The 24,026-nt window shown below is 44.1% G+C and overlaps 1 protein-coding gene across 1 annotated transcript in view; it reads left to right on the forward strand.

Annotated features, from left to right (window-relative positions):
• Positions 1 to 709: 709 nt before the first annotated feature.
• SCOC (short coiled-coil protein) overlaps positions 710 to 24,026 on the forward strand; it is a 141,451-nt gene continuing 118,134 nt past the window's right edge. Inside the window, exon 1 of the mRNA XM_069743977.1 lies at positions 710 to 925. Coding sequence (XP_069600078.1) covers positions 862 to 925 — 64 coding nt within the window. The 5' untranslated portion in view covers positions 710 to 861. The remainder of the gene's footprint in view (positions 926 to 24,026) is intronic.

Below are 24,026 nucleotides of genomic sequence, written 5' to 3' on the forward strand. Positions count from 1 at the left end.
ATCCACTGAGCAGCAAGAATTTCTTTTGAGGATTTCTACTGCAAACTTCCACTTACAGTTTTCAAAATGTATGAATATACACATAAAAAATTGTGTTTAAAGGGATCCTGTCATGCCAAAAAACGCTATTAACCTGCACCTATAGTCTTTATCTGCAGGCTGGCAGTGTTCTAAAACTGCCTGGCTGCTGTACTGGAAGCCTGGATGCCTCGGAGGAACTGAACTTCCTCCCGGCAACCTCGTACTACAAGTCAAAGAGGCGCGGCTTCAGTAACTGCTCAGTTCATAGCGCCGCAGCACTCACTGACAGCTCGCGGTGCAGTGCATCAGTGTAGAGCCAGACAGCTTTAGAATGCTATTGATCTGCAGATTAACCTCATATATGCAGATGAATAGCGTTTTTTGACATGACAGTTTCGCTTTAAGGCCAGGTAACTCTTTCAAGCATTAGGTCATTCACATGGATCCTAATGAAGTGCATATGGTACGGACAAATCATTTTGAAGTTCATTTATGTGTTGCGTGTGTATTTTGGATAGAGTTAATTATTATTTGCTAAATCATTCTATACATTTGTGGGCTGTGTCTTCTGCATATGAAGAAGCATAAAGAACACAAATAAAAACATTTCCAAACAGCAAATATTGTGGCATAAGGAAATAATTAGTTGTAGACTTTGGACCTAGGAAGTGCTCAGAGAGATCGTATTGCTTAGCAATAGGTGCTCGTCCTATGGGGAGAAGCAGTCAGCCTTTGTCAGAAAGTTATTAATGATTTAACTCATAGTGTCACATGCTAAGTGTAAAATGCCATGTGCCAGCTAGTGTATATAAAGACAAAGCTGGATGAAGTGTGGCACATATGGATTCACACGTAGAAGACGTAGACGAGATGTTTATCAATGTTTCCTTAGAGGACAGCACAGGTAGGATGTTTTCTTTATGTCCAGTAAATAGAGGATTTTATAGAAGGTGCGTATTTGTACAATTGCATTGATGCAACTTTTCATGTTTACATTTTCATTTTCATTCTTCACAGCTTAGAAGATATATTGTGCATGTACTTTGATGAGAATGCAGGAAACGCAGTCCTATTGGTTTCTTGTGTTACCAGTCTATGCAACATTAAATAATTGATAAGCAGTGAAATTGCTGATTAGAACTGTGCACTATATAGTGATTTCGATAATAATAATAAGTTGTTTAACATTTGAAGATTGCCGTTATCAAATATTACCATTATTCTATTTCTCAACGCTACATTTAGTATTTCAATATCTCTTCCATAGACCATTGTAATATGTTAACATGGCATATTACCTATCGCTGCTAAAATGTTTAATTCTTCGAGATCACCAAATAAGGGTATGTTAACACTGATATTTTTGCTGTGGAAATTGAAGAGGATCCGCTTCAAAATCCACTTCAAAGGCTGCTTCAAATAATCCTTAATTTCAATGAAAATTCCACATTGCTGTTCATAGTGGTACTTTTTTCGATAAGGTTTTGAAAACCTCATTGAGGTGAAAAAGTAGTAACATGTCCCTTCTTTAATGCAGATTCCTTGTGGAATCATCCATTCAAGTAAAAAGGCTTTGAAATTCATTTGAAAAAAAAAAAAATTTAAGCCACGTAAAAACTCTTCAAAATCTGTGTCACATCTGAAAACCTCCATCAAAAACTGCATGGATTCCTGAGATTCTATTGAAAACCTTGTTTCTCTTTAAAAAAAAAAAGTGTGAACATATCCTGAAGGGCTAAATGTTAATGAACGCAAGATGATTGTTGGTGGGATGCAGTCGGACTGTTTAAAGAAGCAGTATTTTGGTGCAGACAGACGTCCGTATTACCCGTGCGAGGAACGCATCGCAATCCTTGGACTGGCCATCGGCTCATTTGACCTGAGCGTGACAACTTGTATTTCTGTGGTGCTGTCACGTTCAGGACAGTCCAAGGATTGCAATGCGACCCTCGCACAAGTAAGACGGACGTCTGTCTGCGACCTTTGGCTTTCAAATACTGATGTAAAATACTGACCAAATACTGAATGTGTGAACCTGGCAAAGACAAAGCTCAGTTGGACTTATCATAAATTATAACCTAAACTTTACAATTTAATATCTCTGCAATGGAGAGAAAAAAATAGTAAATAAAAAATATGTTTTATTCAGCTCTGCAGCCATTATTCCATTATTCTGTGGCCAGTTTAACTTGCACAAATTGGTGATAGGTCCTCTTTAAGTATCAAGACATAAAATAAAACATTGTAATCCTTAGATGGTCTTAAAATTAAATACTAACAAACTCAAATGAACATTTTATACTTTGTCATTATTTATTTACTAAAACCAAGCCAAAATGCAGATACCCTATGAATCAATCATGTTTAGTAGCAACAACTTGAAGTACGGTATTTGTTTTCTGGATTATTTTTATCAGTTTTTAATATCTTTCTGAAGGAATATTGGTCCATTCTTCTTTATAACATTGGATAAGCTCATTGAGGTCAGTGGGCTTTCGTGTATGCACGCCTTTATTAATTCCTTCCCGCCACAGCTAGTTTAAGAGTTTCTGATAGACAGATAGACTTATATGGGTCATTTTCCAAATTAAAAATGGACATGGACATGCCTCCATGATTTTTTGTGGACACATGATCCACAACAGAACGTGGACATGTGAATAACACCATAGTCTTTAGCTTTTTCACAATAAGTACACATACTGGACTTGTCAGGAGTGGGCATATTGTACTGGCTAAGGAGACAAGCGTGCTCCATTCCTGGCAGATGATGGATGTGTTATTCAGCTATCATCTGCCTCTAACAGCAGCGGGTGGATCCAAGCTCCTCTCTCTGCTGTTAACAGCTCAATGCTGTTGTCAATCTGTTACCGTGGCATTTATAGAACACGTCATGAGAACGTGCCATTCTAAGAACCAATTGGCCACCATGCTAAGTGATCACTGGGTGCAGATGGGTTGCTATGACAGACAAAAGTCTGCTTAAGACCCCCATGATGGCCATAAGTGTGCTCCTATGTGAAGTAGCGTGTAACAAGAATTCATGGAATGCATAAAAATAAACGGGATGAAAACAATGGGATGCATTAAAATAGGCAAAGATGCTCATCACGAGAACATAGTTTTGCCTCTATATAAGTCACTAATGCAGCCACACTTAGAAAACTGTGTACAATTGTGGTCTTTGGTGTATAGGAAGGACATAGCTGAACTTGAGCAGGAGCAGAGAAAAGCAACCAAGATTATTAAGGGAATGGGTGCACTGCAATACTAACACAATGTGCAAATATATGAGAGGACGGTACAGAACTTTATCTAATGATCTTTTTATCCCTATGACTGCAATGGTGACAGGGGCCTCGTCCACATCTATAGGAAAGGAGATTTCATCATATGTACAGAAGGCAATTCTTTACTATAAGAGCAGTGGGAATATGGAGCTCTCTGCCACATAATGTTGTAATGGTTAATTCACTACAAAAATGTAAGAAGGGCCTGGATGTCTTTCATGAAAAATTTATTATGACAGGTTAGGAAAACTAGATTCTGTGATGGAGCATTGATCCAGGGAACTAGTCTGATTGCAGTATATGGAGTTGTGAAGAAATGCAGCCATATTTTGGGGCTGTTGGCTACTAGTCTCTTTTCCCTGCATGGCACATCATTAGAACTGCAGAAGTATTAAATTCTAAAGTCCTGGGCAGCCCTGCTCCACCGTATCTTCAACTCCTGACCCAGCTGCTCTGCTCTTTCCCACTTTCAGGGACTTTGCAGTGAAGTAGAATTGTAGCTATAATGATGACTCATGCAGGGGAAAGAGATTTCCTGTTTCTACATAGAGCTTAGAAGGATTCAGCTAGTCTGTTTTTAATCATGTGATGTCATAGATCTAATGGAGAAGAGAAGAATTAGCTGGATAGAAAGGCAAAATCAGCAATTGTAATTACACAGAGCCATATATATATATATAGTATGATTATTGCAATATACTGTATTAAGATGATAAAAATGATGATGGGAGTGCTTCTTTAAAAAGTATGTAATTTCCCCTCAAAGGGCTAAAAAAGAAAAAATGTTTTAAATATATATAAAAAAAATATAGAAAAATTCAATTTAACTACTATACAATCTCTTAGTTAAATGATAATAAAGATATACTTTTTATTTAGCATCTACATTTTTTGCAGTACTTGATCTAAAAAGACTAGTTCACGAAATAGATAACCATTAGCAATGAATAAAGCTGGAGGCTACCGTATATGCTACAAGTAGTAAACAAGTATACATTTCAACAACTTTGCTATAAAGAGCTAATAATCATTGCTCACACCGTTTCTATACTGAACCTACCATTATGATGAATGGAGCATTATCGAGCATGCATGGTCACTGCCTCGTACAGCTTCTCATCACAGGTAGATCCATTATTATGGTGGTATGTCAATGAAAAGTGACACAAATGTCAAGACAAGAAGAAATAAAAACAATGCTTCAGTTGTTTCACTAGCGAGGTAATCAAGGATGGCGGACACCAAAATACAAAGTTATGAAATGTTCTACATGAATTTTGCAAAAATATGAACGTAGATAACCACATCTACCATGCATAGTATCATGCATTAGCTTATCATGACGTGAGCTTTTTTGTTTAATTTGGTGCAATGTCTTTGATTATTGACCTCAGATAAATTATCATTGGCTGTATTGATAAATCTCACTGCAGTTATTCCAGCAAATGCAGATTTTCGAACCAATGAAACCATAAACGTGTGTCTAATCGGATTGAATTATCACCATTTTTTATCATAGATTTTCATCTCTTCAACTTCTATAAATCTGCATATGCAATATAAGTTATATTACTACAGCAATTGAAACAAAATGTAATCAGAAAGAAAGAGAATGCAATCAAAGTAAGTAATTAAAGGGCACACATCTCATAAAAGGGAATACACATGAATAGAACTCCCAATGTTGTAAATAGATCTTAGACATTGAAAAGCTGTGAATCCAGATAGAGCAAGTTCTGTGCTGCTCAACATTTCTTTTCCTCTTATAAGTGATTATTAATATTACAGTGCAGCCTTCAGATCACTATAAGGCTGGAGTCACATACAATGTATAAAAAATATGTCCGATTTTGTCTGCTGAGAATCGCACAAATGTTCTCCGTATCGTGATCCGTATCTCATCTGTGTGCGATGCGATGATGCGATTTTTTGTCAAAAAACTATCCGTGTGTCATCGTATCTCATCTGTATGGCGAGATTTTCTCGCACACTTGCAAAATGAGCAAATGGAGGATCCCTAGCCTGAAAATCGTTACAAAATTAATGTTGGACCCTATTTATTGGCTCAATTACAAGTCCCCTCCTCCTTGCTTGGCTTGAGAATTCTTGCTGGTGCTGGTGTATTTTGTGAGCTGATTTGTCTGCAATATGTCATATAGGCTAACCTTTAATCACACTGAACAGGTGCTTTTACACTGGGTTTTGTCACAGCATTTTGGGGCACCTTACCCAGTGATTGTGGACCTGAGGAGGTGGAGAAGAATGTGGGTCCATCCACTTAGGAGGAAATGGGTGTCAAAAGGCCATTTTCATCGTCTCTACACGTCACTCCGCAGCCATCCAGACAAATTTTACCAATATACCCAGATGAGCCTTTTCACATTTGATATTCTTCTTGAGACTTTGTGGCCTGGTATCACTGGTGTATGCGCAAGGCTATTCTCGCTGAGGAGCGGCTTCTACTTACTTTACGGTATGTTCAAAAACTGTATGTTTCGTATGTATTTGATGTATTTTATACACATACATTGTTTTTTTTGGGGGGGGAAGGGGTTTGGCAGCTTATTTTAAAATTTAAACATAAGATAATTATGCCTTTCATATTACTTGCTCATTGTATTTATGCTATGTTCCCTAGGCATTGTATACCTGCTGTAATTTGTTGAGGCAGGGCTTAGTTTGCACTCTCTATTGTAAATGTTATGTTGGGTAACCTTTGTATGATGATGGCTGGAAATGTCCTAACACTTTTTTTATTTTTTCTTCCAGCTTTCTAGCAACTGGCCTGTCCTATGCGGCACTACATTTGGAGTTCCTAATCGGAAAATCAACAATTTCAGGCATTGTACAGGCTACGTGCTCACAAATTTGGTCACGATTGCATCAGTCGGTCTTACCTGAGCCGAAACAGCAAGACTGGCTGCGTATTGCCCGTGGGTTTGAGGAGATGTGCCAGTTTCCTAACTGTATTGGTGCCCTGGATGGCAAGCACATCCGTGTCCGGAAACCACCAAACTCTGGCTCACAATATTATAATTTTAAAGAATACTTTTCGGTGGTGCTGTTTGCCCTGGATGACAGTGCACACGTTTCGAATAGTTGATATTGGGGCCTATGGTCGAACCGGAGACTCACAAGTGTTCCATACTTCCATTATGGGTCGTCGTACGCGCAGTAATCAGTTGCACCTCCCACCCCCACGGCAGCTTCCACAGTCTAATGTTGAAGCTGTCCCTTATGTAATGGTTGGTGATGAGGCCTTCCAATTATCTAGGAAACTCATGAGGCCCTATCCACGCCGAACCCTGGACCACCGGCGTTGAATCTTTAACTTCCGCCTTTCCCGTGCCTGATGCCGGGTGGAGTGTGCCTTTGGGATTCTGAGTGCAAAATGGCGTGTTCTGCAGTCTGCAATACAATTAAGTGAAGAAAATGTGAATCTAGTTATCAAATCATGTGTTCTTCACAACTTCATAAGAATTCACGACTGTAGTGCAAATGTTGGTGATGATTTTGACGATGCAAATAATGTCCAGGCTCCTTCACACAGACATCAGGCCCGTCGTCCACTGTCTGGATTGAAAGTGCGGGATGTCTTTACAAACTATTTTGTATCTCCAGAGGGATCTATTCCATTGCAAGAGAATGCAGTGTACATGTTATAATTCTTTTTGGTTATGTGTGGAAATTAAACTGATGTTACCTTTTAAAAACTGTGTTTTTTTGTGAAAAATGTGTTAACTACATTGATATAAACATCATCTATATATCTTTAAAAAAACAGACACTTTTAAGTAACTCACTTTACTGACTTAATGTTTGTATGTCATAATAACCATATTCACAACATATGGAAGTTATAGGCACTATTATCATGCCTCAAACCATTTTTGTTTTTTTCAAATTTAAACCAATAAAAAAAAACAGGTAACCATAAAAACAATCACAAGAAACATTACAAATTTATCTATGAAGGTGGAGGAGATGGCGGTGCAGCATCCTGAGTGTTTTGGCTACTTTGTGTGCCCAATTGGCCATGAGCCTGAGTGGTTCCTAAGGCTACATGATGGAGCATGGAAAGGACTGGTTGTGAGACAGGCTGGAACTGAGCATGTTGGTAATGGCGAAGATAATAATCCTGGGTATTTGCAGTACCCATTTGTGGATACCCACCAGAATGTCCATGTTGACCGTACCCATGTAGTGGCCACTGTCCTACACTGGGTATGTTCAAGTGACCGTACTGGTGAAGTGAAGCTGGTGACATGATTTGGCCATGTTGTGGCCGATGTTGTATTGGGCCTTCAGGTCTTTGTGGAGAAGGACTCCTTGTGGGAGGGGGGTCATTATCAGATCTAGTGTTCTCCTCTGGTTGTGCTGCCAATTGGAGAATGTTATGCCTTGAAAGTTGCCATCTTTCAAGGTAAGACAATATTGGAATGGGGTTATTGGGAGGGGTGCAAGCATCTAAAACTATTTGAAGGCCACCCCTGGCCTGCAGTCTCACTTCTCTGGGGATTGTGTGGAGATAGCGTGCCAAACTCCGTACATACGCCTCTTCTCCATCATCATTTGCAGTGCGGGACAGGTAGTTCAATACCCCAGTATCCACTTGTTGTTTGGTTCCAGTGGTGGAAAGCTCCCTCCTGCGGCGGCCACGGCATGACACTACGGCAGGCTGTCATGAAATATCAAGTCGGAGTGTTCGGCTGCTACTGGGCCCACGATCCTCCTGTTCTTCATTTGGCTCCTGTTCCGCAGAAGCCCGTGGTGGTGGTGGTTGTTGCCGACTTGTTGACGGTTGGGAAGATGCTTCAGCCTGTTCTTCCCCTTCATCAACTGGGCTGTTTTGGACCTCCGAATCTGAGCAAGTCTCATGCTCAGTTAGGTTTGATTCTGTGCTGTTTTTCATATTAATGTAAAAAAAAAATAGTTCATATTGTAACATCACGTGACAAATGGGTGGTATGCTTACTCAAGCACTTACGGACGGAGATCAAGAACTGGAGCCAGAAAATTTAAACGATCAAAGTAAATATATTTTCGCTTTTTGGGTCCCTCTGACCCACTCCTGGCCCGATTCTGACGATTTCTGCGGAACTGGTCATGGCATCTCTGCCACCGTCTCATGACATCAGACACTACAAAGTTAACCCAAAAAATAGCACATTAGGATGACAGAGCAACTATAGACAAATGTAGGTTAAAGAGTAATGTGCCATGCTACTTGACAACTGTAAATTTTATAACAGCCAGGCTAGCAAGCATAACAGCACATATGATATTTTTTTTTATTTGTGACTTTCTTTAAAGACACTATTTTTAAAAATAAATTAAGGGTAGTACTTACTCATTTCATGCTGCACTTTAGGTGTACTTTCTTCATATGTAGCAAACATTTGCCGGCAGATACACTTCCATGAGGCATCCTTGCAGGCACAGTCTGCATAATGGGCTTCACGTAGATCCCATATTTTGGTCCTCTCCTGCACCAAATCTAGAATTTGCCTGGACATCTTCCTGTACTCCGTGAAGGCGTGCTGGTGGCTTGTTGTTGAACTTCCCAGGCTATTTAGCATGTGAAAGCTTCCTGAATAATGGCTGAGGCAATTTCCTGTCACCTGGCCAATGCCTCAGAATTTCTCGCAAGTCACACGCATGGTCCGTGTGCTGTGCGTTTTTTTCTCGCACCCATAGACTTGCATTGGCGTTTCTCAGCTGAGATACGCCGACAATCGCAGCATGCCGTGATTTCACTCGCAAGCATAATACGGATGAGAAAAAAACGCATGATAGGAGCTGCCCCATAGATTAACATTGGTCCCAGTGCTATGCAATTTTTTATCGCAGTTGGAGCGCCCCCAGACACAGGGCAATGAGTTATCGGTACCGGGCCTCTCTGGTTCAGTTCTGATGCTGTCAAGGTGGCTAGACCCGGTTCGTGACCCTGCTAAGGGGTGTCCAATTTAGGTGGTACAGTCTGTCAGGGATTCGTGACGCCACCTGTGGTGTTCGGTCAGGGTGACCGACGCTGCTGTGGGGTCCGCTGGGGTGATGGAATGGAAGCTGGATGGTATACCTTCCCACAGGTGAAGTAAGTCCCCAGGGCTTCCCAGTAAGGTGGATGGTGATGGTGTGAGGTGCAGACAATAACGAGGACACAAGGTTGCAGTCTCTTTACCTCTTTACTGAAGACTTCAGGATCCGCAATCCAGAGCACGCTTAACAGGGCTATCTGAGACCGGCCGGTCCGATGGGCACTTCCAGAATTCCCTTTGCAGGTGGAAATCGTTGCCTACCAATAGCGCCTGTGTGTTGTAGTGCTACCCTGCTGAGCATTCGGAATAGTCCTCACAACTGCTGTTCTCGTTCGTTCGTTCTTTACAGCTCTCTCTCTCTTTAGTTCCAGATGTTTCTAGTTCAACGTCCCCCAGGTATGTTATGGCTAGGATGCACCCGTATTACGGGAAGGCCTGGAGGTCTTCCGGGACCCTGAAGAGATGCCCCTCTCCCACTGTTGCCCCTTATGTCTTTGTAGGTGTTTAGGTGAGACAGCCAACCTATAATTAACTGTCCTGCGGAGTTTGAAGTAAGGCGTAGAGTCAGTTACTCCCTCGGTGTTCCGGCCACCGGCTACGCGCCTCAGTAGGATGTTGCCTCGGTCTCATGGTACGACTCCTACTGGCTCTCCTTTGTGTTATGATCTGGTGGTTTAGGAACAACATGAGACAAGCTCTGAAGGAGGTGGTATCTGTACTGACTGCAAACCCTGAACCTAGCAGCGCAACTAAAAATAGCCGTGGGGGGTACCTGACGCTCCCTAGACCCCTCGGCACAGCCTAAGATCTAACTTCCCCTAAAGATGGAAACAGGAAACCTATCTTGCCTCAGAGAAAATCCCCAAAGGAAAGATAGCCCCCCACAAATATTGACGGTGAGAGGAGGGGAAAATAACATACGCAGAAATGAAATCAGATTTTAGCATAGGAGGCCAGTCTAGCTTGATAGATAGGACAGGAAAGGATACTGTGCGGTCAGTATAAAAACTACAAAACAATCCACACAGAGTTTACAAAATCTCCACACCTGACTAAAGGCGTGGAGGGTAAATCTGCTTCCCAGAGCTTCCAGCTAACAGAAAAAATCCATACTGACAAGCTGGACAAATATAGAATGCCCAGAACAATAAGTCCACAACATGTGGACTGAAATGAGCAAAGCCAGAACTTATCTTTGCAGAACTGGTCAGGAAACCAGGAGAATCCAAGCAGAGATGTGAATCCAGCCAGGAAACATTGACAAGTGGCACAGGCTGAAGAAAGAGCCAGACGTAAATAGCGGCCGATAAGTGGAGGCAGCTGAAGACAGCTAACTCCAAGGAGCAGCCATAAAACTGGAAACCACAAGAGGGAGCCCAAGAGTAGAACTCACAAAAGTGCCACTTACAACCACCGGAGGGAGCCCAAGAGCGGAATTCACAACAGTACCCCCCCTTGAGGAGGGGTCACCGAACCCTCACCAGAGCCCCCAGGCCGATCAGGATGAGCCAAGTGAAAAGCACGAACCAAATCGGTAGCATGGACATCGGAGGCAACAACCCAAGAATTATCCTCCTGGCATAACCCTTCCACTTGACAAGATACTGAAGCCTCCGCCTCGAAAAACGAGAATCCAATATCTTCTCAACCTCATATTCCAACTCTCCCTCAACCAACACTGGGGCAGGAGGGTCAACCGAGGGAACAACGGGCACCACATATCTCCGCAACAAAGATCTATGGAAAACATCATGAATGGCAAAAGAGGCAGGAAGAGCCAAACGAAAAGACACTGGATTAATAATTTCAGAAATTTTATAAGGACCAATAAACCGAGGCTTAAACTTAGGATAAGAAACCTTCATATGAACATGACAAGAAGACAACCAAACCAAATCCCCCACACGAAGCCGGGGACCAACACGCCGACGGCGGTTAGCAAAACGTTGAGCCCTTTCCTGAGACAACGTCAAATTGTCCACCACATGAGTCCAAATCTGCTGCAGCCTGTCCACCACAGAATTAACACCAGGACAATCAGAAGGCTCAACCTGCCCAGAAGAAAAACGATGAAAACCAAAATTACAAAAGAAAGGTGAAACCAAAGTAGCCGAACTAGCCCGATTATTAAGGGCAAACTCGGCCACTGGCAAGAAAGCCATCCAATCATCCTGATCAGCAGACACAAAGCATCTCAAATAGGTCTCCAAGGTCTGATTAGTTCGCTCAGTTTGGCCATTAGTCTGAGGATGAAACGCCGAAGAAAAAGATAAATCAATGCCCATCCTAGCACAAAAGGCCCGCCAAAATCTAGAGACAAACTGAGAACCTCTGTCACACACAATATTCTCCGGAATGCCATGCAAACGAACCACATGCTGAAAAAACAATGGAACCAGATCTGAGGAGGAAGGCAACTTAGGCAATGGTACCAGATGGACCATTTTAGAGAACCGGTCACAAACAACCCAGATAACAGACATCTTCTGGGAAACAGGAAGATCCGAAATAAAATCCATGGAAATATGCGTCCAGTGCCTCTCAGGGACCGGCAAAGGCAAAAGCAAGCCACTAGCGCGGGAACAGCAAGGCTTGGCCCGGGCGCAAGTCCCACAGGACTGCACAAAAGCACGCACATCGCGAGACAAGGAAGGCCACCAAAAGGACCTAGCAGCCAAATCTCTGGTACCAAAAATCCCAGGATGACCAGCCAACACTGAACAATGAACCTCAGAAATTACCTTACTTGTCCATCTATCAGGAACAAACATCTTCCCCACTGGACAGCGGTCAGGCCTATCAGCCTGAAATTCCTGAAGCACCCGCCGCAAATCAGGGGAGATAGCAGAAAGAATCACCCCCTCCTTAAGAATGCCAACCGGCTCCAGGACTCCAGGAGAATCAGGCGAAAAACTCCTAGAGAGGGCATCAGCCTTAACATTCTTAGATCCCGGAAGATACGAGACCACAAAATCAAAACGGGAGAAAAACAGGGACCATCGAGCCTGTCTAGGATTCAGCCGCTTGGCCGACTCGAGGTAAATCAGATTCTTATGATCGGTCAGGACCACAACACGGTGTTTAGCTCCCTCAAGCCAATGTCGCCACTCCTCAAACGCCCACTTCATAGCCAACAACTCCCGATTGCCAACATCATAATTGCGTTCCGCAGGCGAAAACATTCTGGAAAAAAAAGCACACGGTTTCATCAAAGAACCATCAGACTCCCTCTGAGACAAAACGGCCCCTGTTATGACCTGGTGGTAAGGACAATAATGGACCTGGTGGTTAAGAGCACACGGAATGACCTAATAGTTACTAATAATATAGGACGAGCTCTGAGACGTGGGAACTCTGCTGACCGCAATCCCTAATCCTATCACACACACTAGAAATAGCCGTGGATTGCTCCTAACGCTCCCTATGCAACACGACACAGCCTAAGAAACTAGCTAGCCCTAGAGATAGAAAAATAAAGCCTACCTTGCCTCAGAGAAATTCCCCAAAGAAAAAGGCAGCCCCCACATATAATGACTGTGAGTAAAGATGAAAATTACAAACACAGAGATGAAATAGATTTAGCAAAGTGAGGCCCGATTTACTGAAAAGACAGAGGATAGGAAAGGTAACTTTGCGGTCAGCACAAAAAACTACAAAAAGACCACGCAGAGGGCGCAAAAAGACCCTCCGCACCGACTCACGGTGCGGAGGCGCTCCCTCTGCGTCCCAGAGCTTCCAGGAAGCAAGACAAAAATCAAAATAGCAAGCTGGACAGAAAAATAGCAAACCAGAGAAAAACAAGCAGGAACTTAGCTTCTGCTGGGAAGACAGGTCACAGGAACGATCGAGGAGAGAACTAGACCAATACTGGAACATTGACAGGTGGCATGGAGCAATGATCTAAGTGGAGTTAAATAGAGCAGCCAGCTAACGAATTAACCTCGTCACCTGTGGAAGGAAACTCAGAAGCCGCAGCTCCACTCACAACCACCAGAGGAAGCCCATGGACAGAACCAGCCGAAGTACCATTCATAACCACAGGAGGGAGCTTGACAACAGAATTCACAACAGGCCCCTGCCCCAATCTCAGAAGCGTCGACCTCAACCTGAAAAGGAAGAGAAACATCCGGTTGACGCAACACAGGGGCAGAAGTAAATCGGCGTTTAAGCTCCTGAAAGGCCTCAACAGCCTCAGAGGACCAATTCGTAACATCAGCGCCTTTCTTCGTCAAATCAGTAAGGGGCTTAACCACACTGGAAAAGTTGGCAATGAAACGGCGATAGAAATTAGCAAAGCCCCAAATTTTTTTAAGTCCCTTCACAGATGTGGGTTGGATCCAGTCATGAATAGCTTGAACCTTAACAGGATCCATTTCTATAGACGAGGGAGAAAAAATAAAACCCAAAAAAGAAACCTTCTGAACTCCGAAAAGGCACTTAGACCCCTTCACAAATAAAGCATTATCACGAAGGATCTGGAACACCATCCTGACCTGCTTCACATGAGACTCCCAATCATTGGAAAAAATCAAAATATCATCCAAATATACGACCACGAATTTATCAAGATAATTGCGGAAAATATCATGCATGAAAGACTGGAACACAGATGGAGCATTAGAGAGCCCAAATGGCATCACAAGGTATTCAAAATGGCCTTCGGGCGTATTAAATGCAGTTTTCCATTCGTCACCCTGTTTAATACGAACAAGATTATATGCCCCTCGGAGGTCAATCTTAGTAAACCAACTAGCCCCCTTAATCTGAGCAAACAAATCAGTAAGCAGAGGCAAGGGGTATTGGAATTTAACCGTGATCTTATTAAGAAGACGATAATCAATACAGGGTCTCAAGGAGCCATCCTTCTTTGCAACAAAAAAGAAACCCGCTCCCAATGGTGACGAAGAGGGCTGAATATGCCCTTTCTCCAAAGATTCCTTAACATAGCTCCGCATGGCGGCATGCTCTGGCACAGACAGATTGAAAAGTCGGCCCTTAGGGAACTTACAACCAGGAATCAAGTTAATAGCACAATCACAGTCCCTATGTGGAGGAAGGGAACTGGACTTGGGCTCATCAAATACATCCTGAAAATCCGACAAAAACTCAGGGACCTCAGAAGAGGGGGAAGAGGAAATTGAAATCAAAGGAACGTCACTATGTACTCCTCGACAACCCCAACTAGTCACCGACATAGTTTTCCAATCCAGCACCAGATTATGTTCCTGTAACCATGGAAATCCCAGCACAACAACATCATGCAGGTTATGCAACACCAGAAAACGGCAATCTTCCTGATGTGCAGGAGCCATGTACATAGTCATCTGTGTCCAGTACTGAGGTTTATCCTTGGCCAAGGGTGTAGCATCAATGCCCCTCAAAGGAATAGGGCTATGCAAAGGCTGCAAGGAAAAACCACAGCGCCTGGCGAATTCTAAGTCCATTAAGTTCAGGGCAGCGCCTGAATCCACAAATGCCATGACAGAAAAGGACGACAATGAGCAAATCAGGGTCACAGATAAGAGAAATTTAGGCTGTATAGTACTAATGGTAACAGACCTAGCAACTCTCTTAGTATGCTTAGGGCAATCAGAGATAACATGAGCCGAATCACCACAGTAAAAACACAGCCTATTCTGACGTCTGAATTCCTGCCTTTCTATTCTAGTCAAAATCCTATCACATTGCATAAGTTCAGGACTATGCTCAGAGGATACTGCCATATGGTGCACAGCTTTATGCTCGCGCAGACGCCGATCAATCTGAATGGCTAGAGACATAGATTCGCTCAAACCGGCAGGCGTAGGAAAGCCCACCATAACATCTTTAAGGGTTTCAGAAAGACCTTTTCTGAAAATAGCAGCCAGAGCCTCTTCATTCCATTTAGTGAGCACAGACCATTTTCTAAATTTCTGGCAGTATAACTCTGCCGCTTCCTGACCTTGACACAAGGCCAACAGGGTTTTTTTCTGCATGATCCACAGAATTAGGTTCGTCATACAATAATCCGAGCGCTTGAAAAAATGCATCTACATTCAATAATGCCGGATCCCCTGTTTCAAGAGAAAAAGCCCAGTCTTGAGGGTCACCACGCAGCAAGGATATGATGATTTTCACCTGCTGAATGGGATCACCAGAAGAACGGGGTTTCAAAGCAAAAAACAATTTGCAGTTATTTTTAAAGTTAAAAAACTTGGATCTGTCCCTAAAAAACAAATCAGGAGTAGGAATTCTGGGCTCTAAAGCCGGAGTCTCGACAACATAGTCCTGGATACTCCGGACTCTTGCAGCAAGTTGATACACACGAGAAAACAAACCCTGAACGTCCATGTCAAAACATATATCCTGAACCACCCAGATATCAAGAGGAAAAAAAAAAGACAAACCAAAGCACAGAAAAAAAAATGGTTCAGAACTTTCTTTTCCTTCTTTTGAGATACATTTAATTCATTTTTGGCCACTTGTACTGTTATGATCTGGTGGTTTAGGAACAACATGAGACAAGCTCTGAAGGAGGTGGTATCTGTACTGACCGCAAACCCTGAACCTAGCAGCGCAACTAAAAATAGCCGTGGGGGGTACCTGACGCTCCCTAGACCCCTCAGCACAGCCTAAGATCTAACTTCCCCTAAAGATGGAAACAGGAAACCTATCTTGCCTCAGAGAAAATCCCCAAAGGAAAGATAGCCCCCCACAAATATTGACGGTGAGAGGAGGGGAAAATAACATACGCAGAAATGAAATCAGATTTTAGCATAGGAGGCCAGTCTAGCTTGATAGATAGGACAGGAAAGGATACTGTGCGGTCAGTATAAAAACTACAAAACAATCCACACAGAGTTTACAAAATCTCCACACCTGACTAAAGGTGTGGAGGGTAAATCTGCTTCCCAGAGCTTCCAGCTAACAGAAAAAATCATCCATACTGACAAGCTGGACAAATATAGAATGCACAGAACAATAAGTCCACAACATGTGGACTGAAATGAGCAAAGCCAGAACTTATCTTTGAAGAACTGGTCAGGAAACCAGGAGAATCCAAGCAGAGATATGAATCCAGCCAGGAAACATTGACAAGTGGCACAGGCTGAAGAAAGAGCCAGACTTAAATAGCGGATGATAAGTGGAGGCAGCTGAAGACAGCTAACTCCAAGGAGCAGCCATACCACTAGAAACCACAAGAGGGAGCCCAAGAGCAGAACTCTCAAAAGTGCCACTTACAACCACCGGAGGGAGCCCAAGAGCGGAATTCACAACACCTTTGTGCTTGATCTCGTTTCTCACTGTCTCACAATATCCTTCGCTTCATGTCTCTTTCTTAGGATACCGCTGCGGGGTGTGCAGGCGCGGTTCCGTAATGTTCTATCCTGGTCGCTAGGTGCCTGCCAGGTTCCCACGCCTGACAGGGACCCCCATGTGTCTTCTCCCTGCAACACCCCCTGCCACGGGATGTTGCCTAAATCCAACCCAATCAGCTTCTGACTAACTTTTGTATCCAACCCCTAGTTTTACCAGTGTGAGGAGGGGCCCAATAAATAAAGCCTTTTGCTCCCCCTAGTGGCCGGAGTGTGAAGTGTAATGTGTGCTGGTGATACCTGGTCAGTAGAATTCCTTCAGTGCCATCAGACGTACTATCACTCCCCTTAGTGGCAGAGTGTCATACTGCAACGACCAGATCTCTGGGGCACTGCACTCCCCCCCAGTTAAATCCAGTACTTCTGGACTGGGAAGAACAACAATACAATTCAGCAAAAGACCTACAAAATTTTGAAATGCTTAAAACAAGTAAATAGAACAACGCTTCCCTTTATGGGAGGTGAGGACACTTGAACGTTACAAACAAAAACAGGATTAAATATTTTTAAATAACATTATGACTATAAATAACTCTTTTCACCCAACCGGGTATTCTACTCAGTGCAAATTTTGAACAATAAGTTAACTTTTCCTTTAAGGGCGTATAAGCTGAACCCACTAAAGGCCTACTATAAAATACTATAAAATAACTCAACTTGTCTTTCCTTTCTAGCTTCACCAATGCAGGACCGCCCAGCTCCTGGGCTGGGCCTACTGTCATTGTCTCTCTTTCAGCTACCAACTGTCGTTCTACGATTCTCAGGAGGACTCTCTCTCTAACCCCTACGGGTTCACTTTCAATCTTTCCTGTCCTCAATCTCTATCAACATTATCAAACTTTTCTAAATTTCAACATTATTAACATTCCAACTTTTCTCAAGGCAACATTATAACTTCAGTGCAACATGTGAACATTCCCTTTAAGAGGGAACCAAGTCTCTCTGAGGTATTGCAGATTCTCTCTGTCTGCAAGTCTAATGAAAGCAAGACCTTCTGCGTCATGTCCAGAAGCATTATCTTCGCAAAGTCTTCTTTCTATGTAAAACCAGTAGGGAGCACCTTTAAGAAGGTGCAAACTATATACAAAACAATTTTGGATTCATTCACTGTTCATGATCCGGCAGTCTTTGGAAACGATAATGAACAAACAAAAAGAAGAGGGATCCCGGTAAACAAAGGGATCCCTTTAAGAGTTAACCCTGGATGGGTTTAAAGCAGCAAACAGGAAACAGTTAACTATGTACAATTGCGGGCTTCCAAGGTTTATTTCTATAGCAGGTGACAAGACATCAGCCGGTAATGACTACTTCCCGGCTGGGGAGGGCCTGGCTCGGCGTTGTTGTCCAGCCCCGTCTTCATCAAACCAGCAGTGGTCTGGGCACGAACGGTGGTGCCGGTGGCAGACTCTGCAGGTGGGCCACCACCCGCCGGGGTAATAGTGCTGGGTCCTAGGGGATCAGGGGTCAGTGGGGTACCGCCACCAGTTTCAGTCGTAATCGTAGATGGCGCGACCACTAGCACACAGCGTTTGACTCTCTTGGCATACCACCCTCGTTCACTCCAGTGGCGGGTGTAGGTCATGTGGTCCCTTCTGTACAAGGTTCGGAGTGGAGGTACACTGCGGGACTGGGGTTCCACGTTGCAGCTAGTTACAAAGACTTCAGTCAGCAGCCCTGGTTCTAATATGAAGCCGCAACCCCTCCCCCGGTGGAAGGCCAGCACAATCCCGTTTTATCAAACTCTCAGGGCAGCAATTGACAAGGGGCATCCGTTCCTCTGGTCGTACAGTCTGTTCCATTCGTTCCCGGTCTTCCCATTGTGAAATCAAACTTCGTCTATACTGATCCCAGGTGAGCCTGATGACGTAGGAGCCCTCCTGTCGGGACCCGCCTGGTTGGAACCGGGGAGCATTCCACTCAAAGACCACCCCTCTGGGGCTGATGTCTATCGGTATACCCAGAGGTGTCGGCAGTGGGGGCAAGATCCCCTTCATGGCGTAAAAGGCCGCCACCACAATCTCAGTAGCGGGAGACCAGTCATCAAAGGGCTGGGGAGCGGTCACCGGAGCCGGAGCGATCGGTGGGGCAGGGTCGCTTTTGGTACCTGCGTCTGATGTGGTTCCACCGATGTCGGTCGGCTCCGCTGACGAGGACGCTGGAGTCCGCTGCGGCTCTGACCACGGCTCCCCCTGGGCGGCCTTCCAGCACAGCTTCAACTTCCATTTCCTCACCGTCGCCGACCCCCCGTCTGGAGTCAGGTGGTCTGATGCCTCCTCCGGCAATTCCAGGGGATCCGGGTTCCCCTGTGACGGCAAGCCCTGGTTCGGCTCCGCTGGGCTGCGGTGATCCCGGGTCACTTCGTCGTCGTTCAGGCACTCGCTGGTCGCTGTCTCCTCTTTTGGCCCTGCGGCAGCACACACACGAGGCTCCTCCATTTTCTGGGGTTTGAGCTCCTCCATTCCTGAGCTCGTCATCCTGCAGCCGTAGTCGGAGTGGGCAGATGTTGCTGTTCGCGCCGTTTTCTCGATCTCCTCCCATGACACGCCCTCCTTCTTTTCTTGCGCTCCTCGTGGTGCGGCAATGGCGGCGGTTTTGGCGGGAATCATGCGTCAATAGCAGTACAGTCTTTGCAATAAATTACAGTCCAAACACGTTTCAATCACAGTTCCAAGGCACACATGACCTGCTTCTCAGGCTTAAGTACGATCCTGTTCGTGACGCCAAGTTGGAGTGCCCCCAGACACAGGGCCACGAGTTCTCGGTACCGGGCCTCTCTGGTTCGGTTCTGATGCTGTCACGGTGGCTAGACCCGGTCCGTGACCCTGCTAAGGGGCGTCCAATTTAGGTGGTACAGTCTGTCAGGGATTCGTGACGCCACCTATGGTGTTCGGTCAGGGTGACCGACGCTGCTGTGGGGTCCGCTGGGGTGATGGAATGGAAGCTGGATGGTATACCTTCCCACAGGTGAAGTATGTCCCCAGGGCTTCCCAGTAAGGTGGATGGTGATGGTGTGAGGTGCAGACAATAACGAGGACACAAGGTTGCAGTCTCTTTACCTCTTTACTGAAGATTTCAGGATCCACAATCCAGAGTACGCTTAACAGGGCTATCTGAGACCGGCCGGTCCGATGGGCACTTCCAGAATTCCATTTGCAGGTGGAAATCGTTGCCTACCAATAGCGCCTGTGTGTTGTAGTGCTACCCTGCTGAGCATTCGGAATAGTCCTCACAACTGCTGTTCTCGTTCGTTCGTTCTTTACAGCTCTCTCTCTCTCTTTAGTTCCAGATGTTTCTAGTTCAACGTCCCCCAGGTATGTTATGGCTAGGACACACCCGTATGACGGGAAGGCCTGGAGGTCTTCCGGGACCCTAGAGACACCCCTCTCCCACTGTTGCCCCCTTTGTCTTCGTAGGTGTTTAGGTGAGACAGCCAACCTATAATTAACTGTCCTGCGGAGTTTGAAGTAAGGCGTAGAGTCAGTTACTCCCTCGGTGTTCCAGCCACCGGCTACGCGCCTCAGTAGGATGTTGCCTCGGTCTCACGGCACGACTCCTACTGGCTCTCCTTTGTGCTTGATCTCATTTCTCACTGTCTCACAATATCCTTCGCTTCGTGTCTCTTTCTTAGGATACCGCCGCGGGGTGTGCAGGCGCGGTTCCATAATGTTCTATTCTGGTCGCTAGGTGCCTGCCAGGTTCCCACGCTTGACAGGGACCCCCCTGTGTCTTCTCCCTGCAACACCCCCTGCCACGGGATGTTGCCTGAATCCAACCCAGTCAGCTTCTGACTAACTTTCTATCCAACCCCTAGTTTTACCAGTGTGAGGAGGGGCCCAATAAATAAAGCCTTTTGCTCCCCCTAGTGGCCGGAGTATGAAGTGTAATGTGTGCTGGTGATACCTGGTCAGTAGAATTCCTTCAGTGCCATCAGACGTACCATCACTCCCCTTAGTGGCAGAGTGTCATACTGCAACGACCAGATATCTGGGGCGCTGCACATAGCACTCGTCCGTATTACAGACTAGGTTGACCCCGGCCTAACAGCTCCATACTACAATGGACTACTGACACTGATCATTGTTAGGGTTGTGTGGCAAAAGTCTGTATGGCAGCACAGATCAAATGATTCCAAGGTACAAAGCGAAATGGCCTGAAAAAAGACCCTGTGTCTGATAACAATACTTGCCAACTCTCCCAAATTATCCAAGAGGCTTCAGGAAAAATGGAAATCTCTTGTATTCTCTGGTAAGTTGGCAAATCATTGCGGAGATGTCAAAACCTCCTGAATAGCAGTATGTACACCTGGCTTCCTTTGCATTACAGTAGTAAGTTCCTTACTTAGAGCTCAGCATCCAATTTTTCATTCAGAAGATATGAGAGGTGTGGAGGGGCAGTGGGAGAGGCTTGCAGGGGGATTGACAGACATTAAGGTTGGGGACATACTAAAAAGAATGAAGAAAATGAATAAATAAAAAGAATGAACATGATAACTTATAGGTCCAAAGATATGGAAAGGTGTTATAGACTTCTTATGCATCTTGTATATGAAATGAACATGAATTATATATAGACAATTAGGAAATCAACACATCTAGGATACTAGAACTATGTGCTGTGTCTGTAGTTTTTCATACCCCTCTAGACCTGAATGGTAGAACATAGTTGGATTTTTCTTCTCTACTGCACAGTATTCCACTTAGTAGAGTAGGTATTTGTACTCCAAAGCTTTTCTTTCTATTGTACTCAGTAGGAACAATTTCTGCTTTATATCACTTGTCATTTTCACTCCACTGTACCTATGTCCTTTTGTGCATAAATACATGGACCTTTACATGTTGTATTAAAGGGAACCTGTCGTGTTGAAAAAGGTGTCTGATTTGCAGGCATGATGATATAGAGCAGGAAGAGGTGATCAGCAAAATATGCATTTTTGTACAGTGTGCGATCCACTATTAGGACAACCCCTTCTCAATTTTTGCCCCCAGAAAAACATCTCCTGTGCCAGCACCATTCCAGCAGTGTCAGCATTCACATTTCCGCGCGGTTCTTATGACACGCGAGATGTGTGTCCAATCAGTGCTGGTGTCACTGTCCCTGCCTTTGGACATATAATCAAGAGAGAGCTGCGGCTGGCCGCTAACTTCCTCTTGATTATTTACACATTCGAAGGCGTGGACAGTGACACCAGCGCAGATAGTGCACAAGGCTCATGTGTCATAATCTCAAGTGAGCCCTGGAATGGTGCCAGTATGGGATGTGAATATAAGTGTTTCTATTTTCACAGGAGCAAACATTTACTGGTGGTCGAAGCAAAAGGCCTTGGTCACAATGAGTTCCAGAGTAACTTGTACCTCTGAGATAGGCAGACAGTGACTGAAGGCTGCAGAATTGGTAACAGTGTGGCTAGTGAGGAGATGTTGGAGGAGGTTGCCATTTGGAACAAGCACTAACTACTTGGGCAACCCTATCTAAATGCCCAAGTCCACCAAGTAAAAGAATGAAAGCTTATCCTCACCTCCTGCATTGGCATTGTCCCACTAATGTCAGCATTGAGTCCCCCTGGTGCTCCCATGGCATTATATCATTTCAGTAGTGCAGCCAATCCACGGTCGCTGATCATCCGCTACTTATTAATATTTTGTCAGAAAAGGATGAGTTGATGCATCATTGACATCCATCAAGTCCAGTGAGGAAGTCAAACCGGTCAACCCCTTTAATGCCTCAATTTACAGTTCTTTATCCAATCACAGAGGAGCATGCCAAACATTTCAATGCACTCAATATCTATGATGACATTTGTTTTATTCAACATTACTTTTTTTCTAATTACAATAATCTACTCCACAATCTGAATATAATCCTAACAGTAAAAAAAATTATGTGACGAACTTATGATTCATTTCCCCTTTCTTTTATGTGCGTTCTAACTATACAGATAAAATAAATGAACATTACTTTCAGTAGTTTCTGCCAGAAGTAGAGCTTCTTAATTGGAAATGGATAAATCTAAGGTTACATAATTACTTCTCCATGGTAAAACTTGCTGATTTTGTAAGTGGAAGATAATATAAAATGCACTGTCACAGACACCTACTCTGATCTGACAAAGACCTTAGAGGATATGTATAAAAAATGTAACATGAAAGAAATAGATTAACATTGGTTCATCGTTAGAAATGACTGCAGGGTCAGTAATGGCCTGACCAAAATTATAAGCTTCCTTTTCTCTGAAAAGCTCTGGAGAAAACTCATTTAGCATAAATAAATGATCTTATATGTAATATAAAGATTGTTTCACTGAGCAAAGGATCAGTATTATGCATGGATAGAATTGGTCACTTTGAGGAATAATTAGAAATTCTTCTAAATCACGATTACACATGGGAGATACCGACAATACTTCGAGCTGAAGCACGAGCAGGGCTATTTATCAAAGTCTATATCACTGATTCTCAGGGTTATGGCCTTATTGTAACCAATGGAGACAAAATGGAAAATGTAAAGTTATTAGGGACATGTTATATTATAGTATTTATGTAATAAATATTTTTAAATCATTTTCTTAAATAACACTTTTAGATGTCCTGCGCAGATACTGCTCCTTGATACCCAACATCAGTATTCTTTCAAGATTGATTAGGTCCGTCGATTTCTAAGGCACTACGAGCTACTAATTTATAGTAGGAAACTTATCAAAACCACAAAAAGAGGATGTGAGAATCCTCAAAAAATCTGTAAAAAACACCAAGGCCTCAAAACAAATGCACTAACAGGGCACAGTGGACCCATTTAAAGATGGCGGCTACACAGGTGCAGTAATACCGATGAGACAGCCAGCCTACAATCAGTGGATTGGCCGTTTAGTACACCAGTGCATAAAAATATACAGTCTGTATGTGGCAATGTTCACACAGAGGAGATGCAGATCTGTCTCACAGCCTATTAAAGGGAACCTGTCACCTGAATTTGGCGGGACTGGTTTTGGGTCATATGGGCGGAGTTTTCGGTTGTTTGATTTACCCTTTCCTTACCCACTGGCTGCATGCTGGCTGCAATATTGGATTGAAGTTCATTCTCTGTCCTCCGTAGTGCACGCCTGCGCAAGGCAAGATTGCCTTGCGCAGGCGTGTACTACGGAGGACAGAGAATGAACTTCAATCCAATATTTCGGCCAGCATGCAGCCAGCGGGTAAGGAAAGGGTGAATCAAACACCAAAAAACTCTGCCCATTTAACCCAAAACAAGTCCCGCCAAATTCAGGTGACAGGTTCCCTTTAACCCCTTCACCCCAAAGCCTGTTTTCACCTAAGTGACAGGGCCAA

This window comes from Ranitomeya imitator, chromosome 1 (assembly GCF_032444005.1).
Source record: "Ranitomeya imitator isolate aRanImi1 chromosome 1, aRanImi1.pri, whole genome shotgun sequence".
NCBI lineage: Eukaryota > Metazoa > Chordata > Amphibia > Anura > Dendrobatidae > Ranitomeya > Ranitomeya imitator.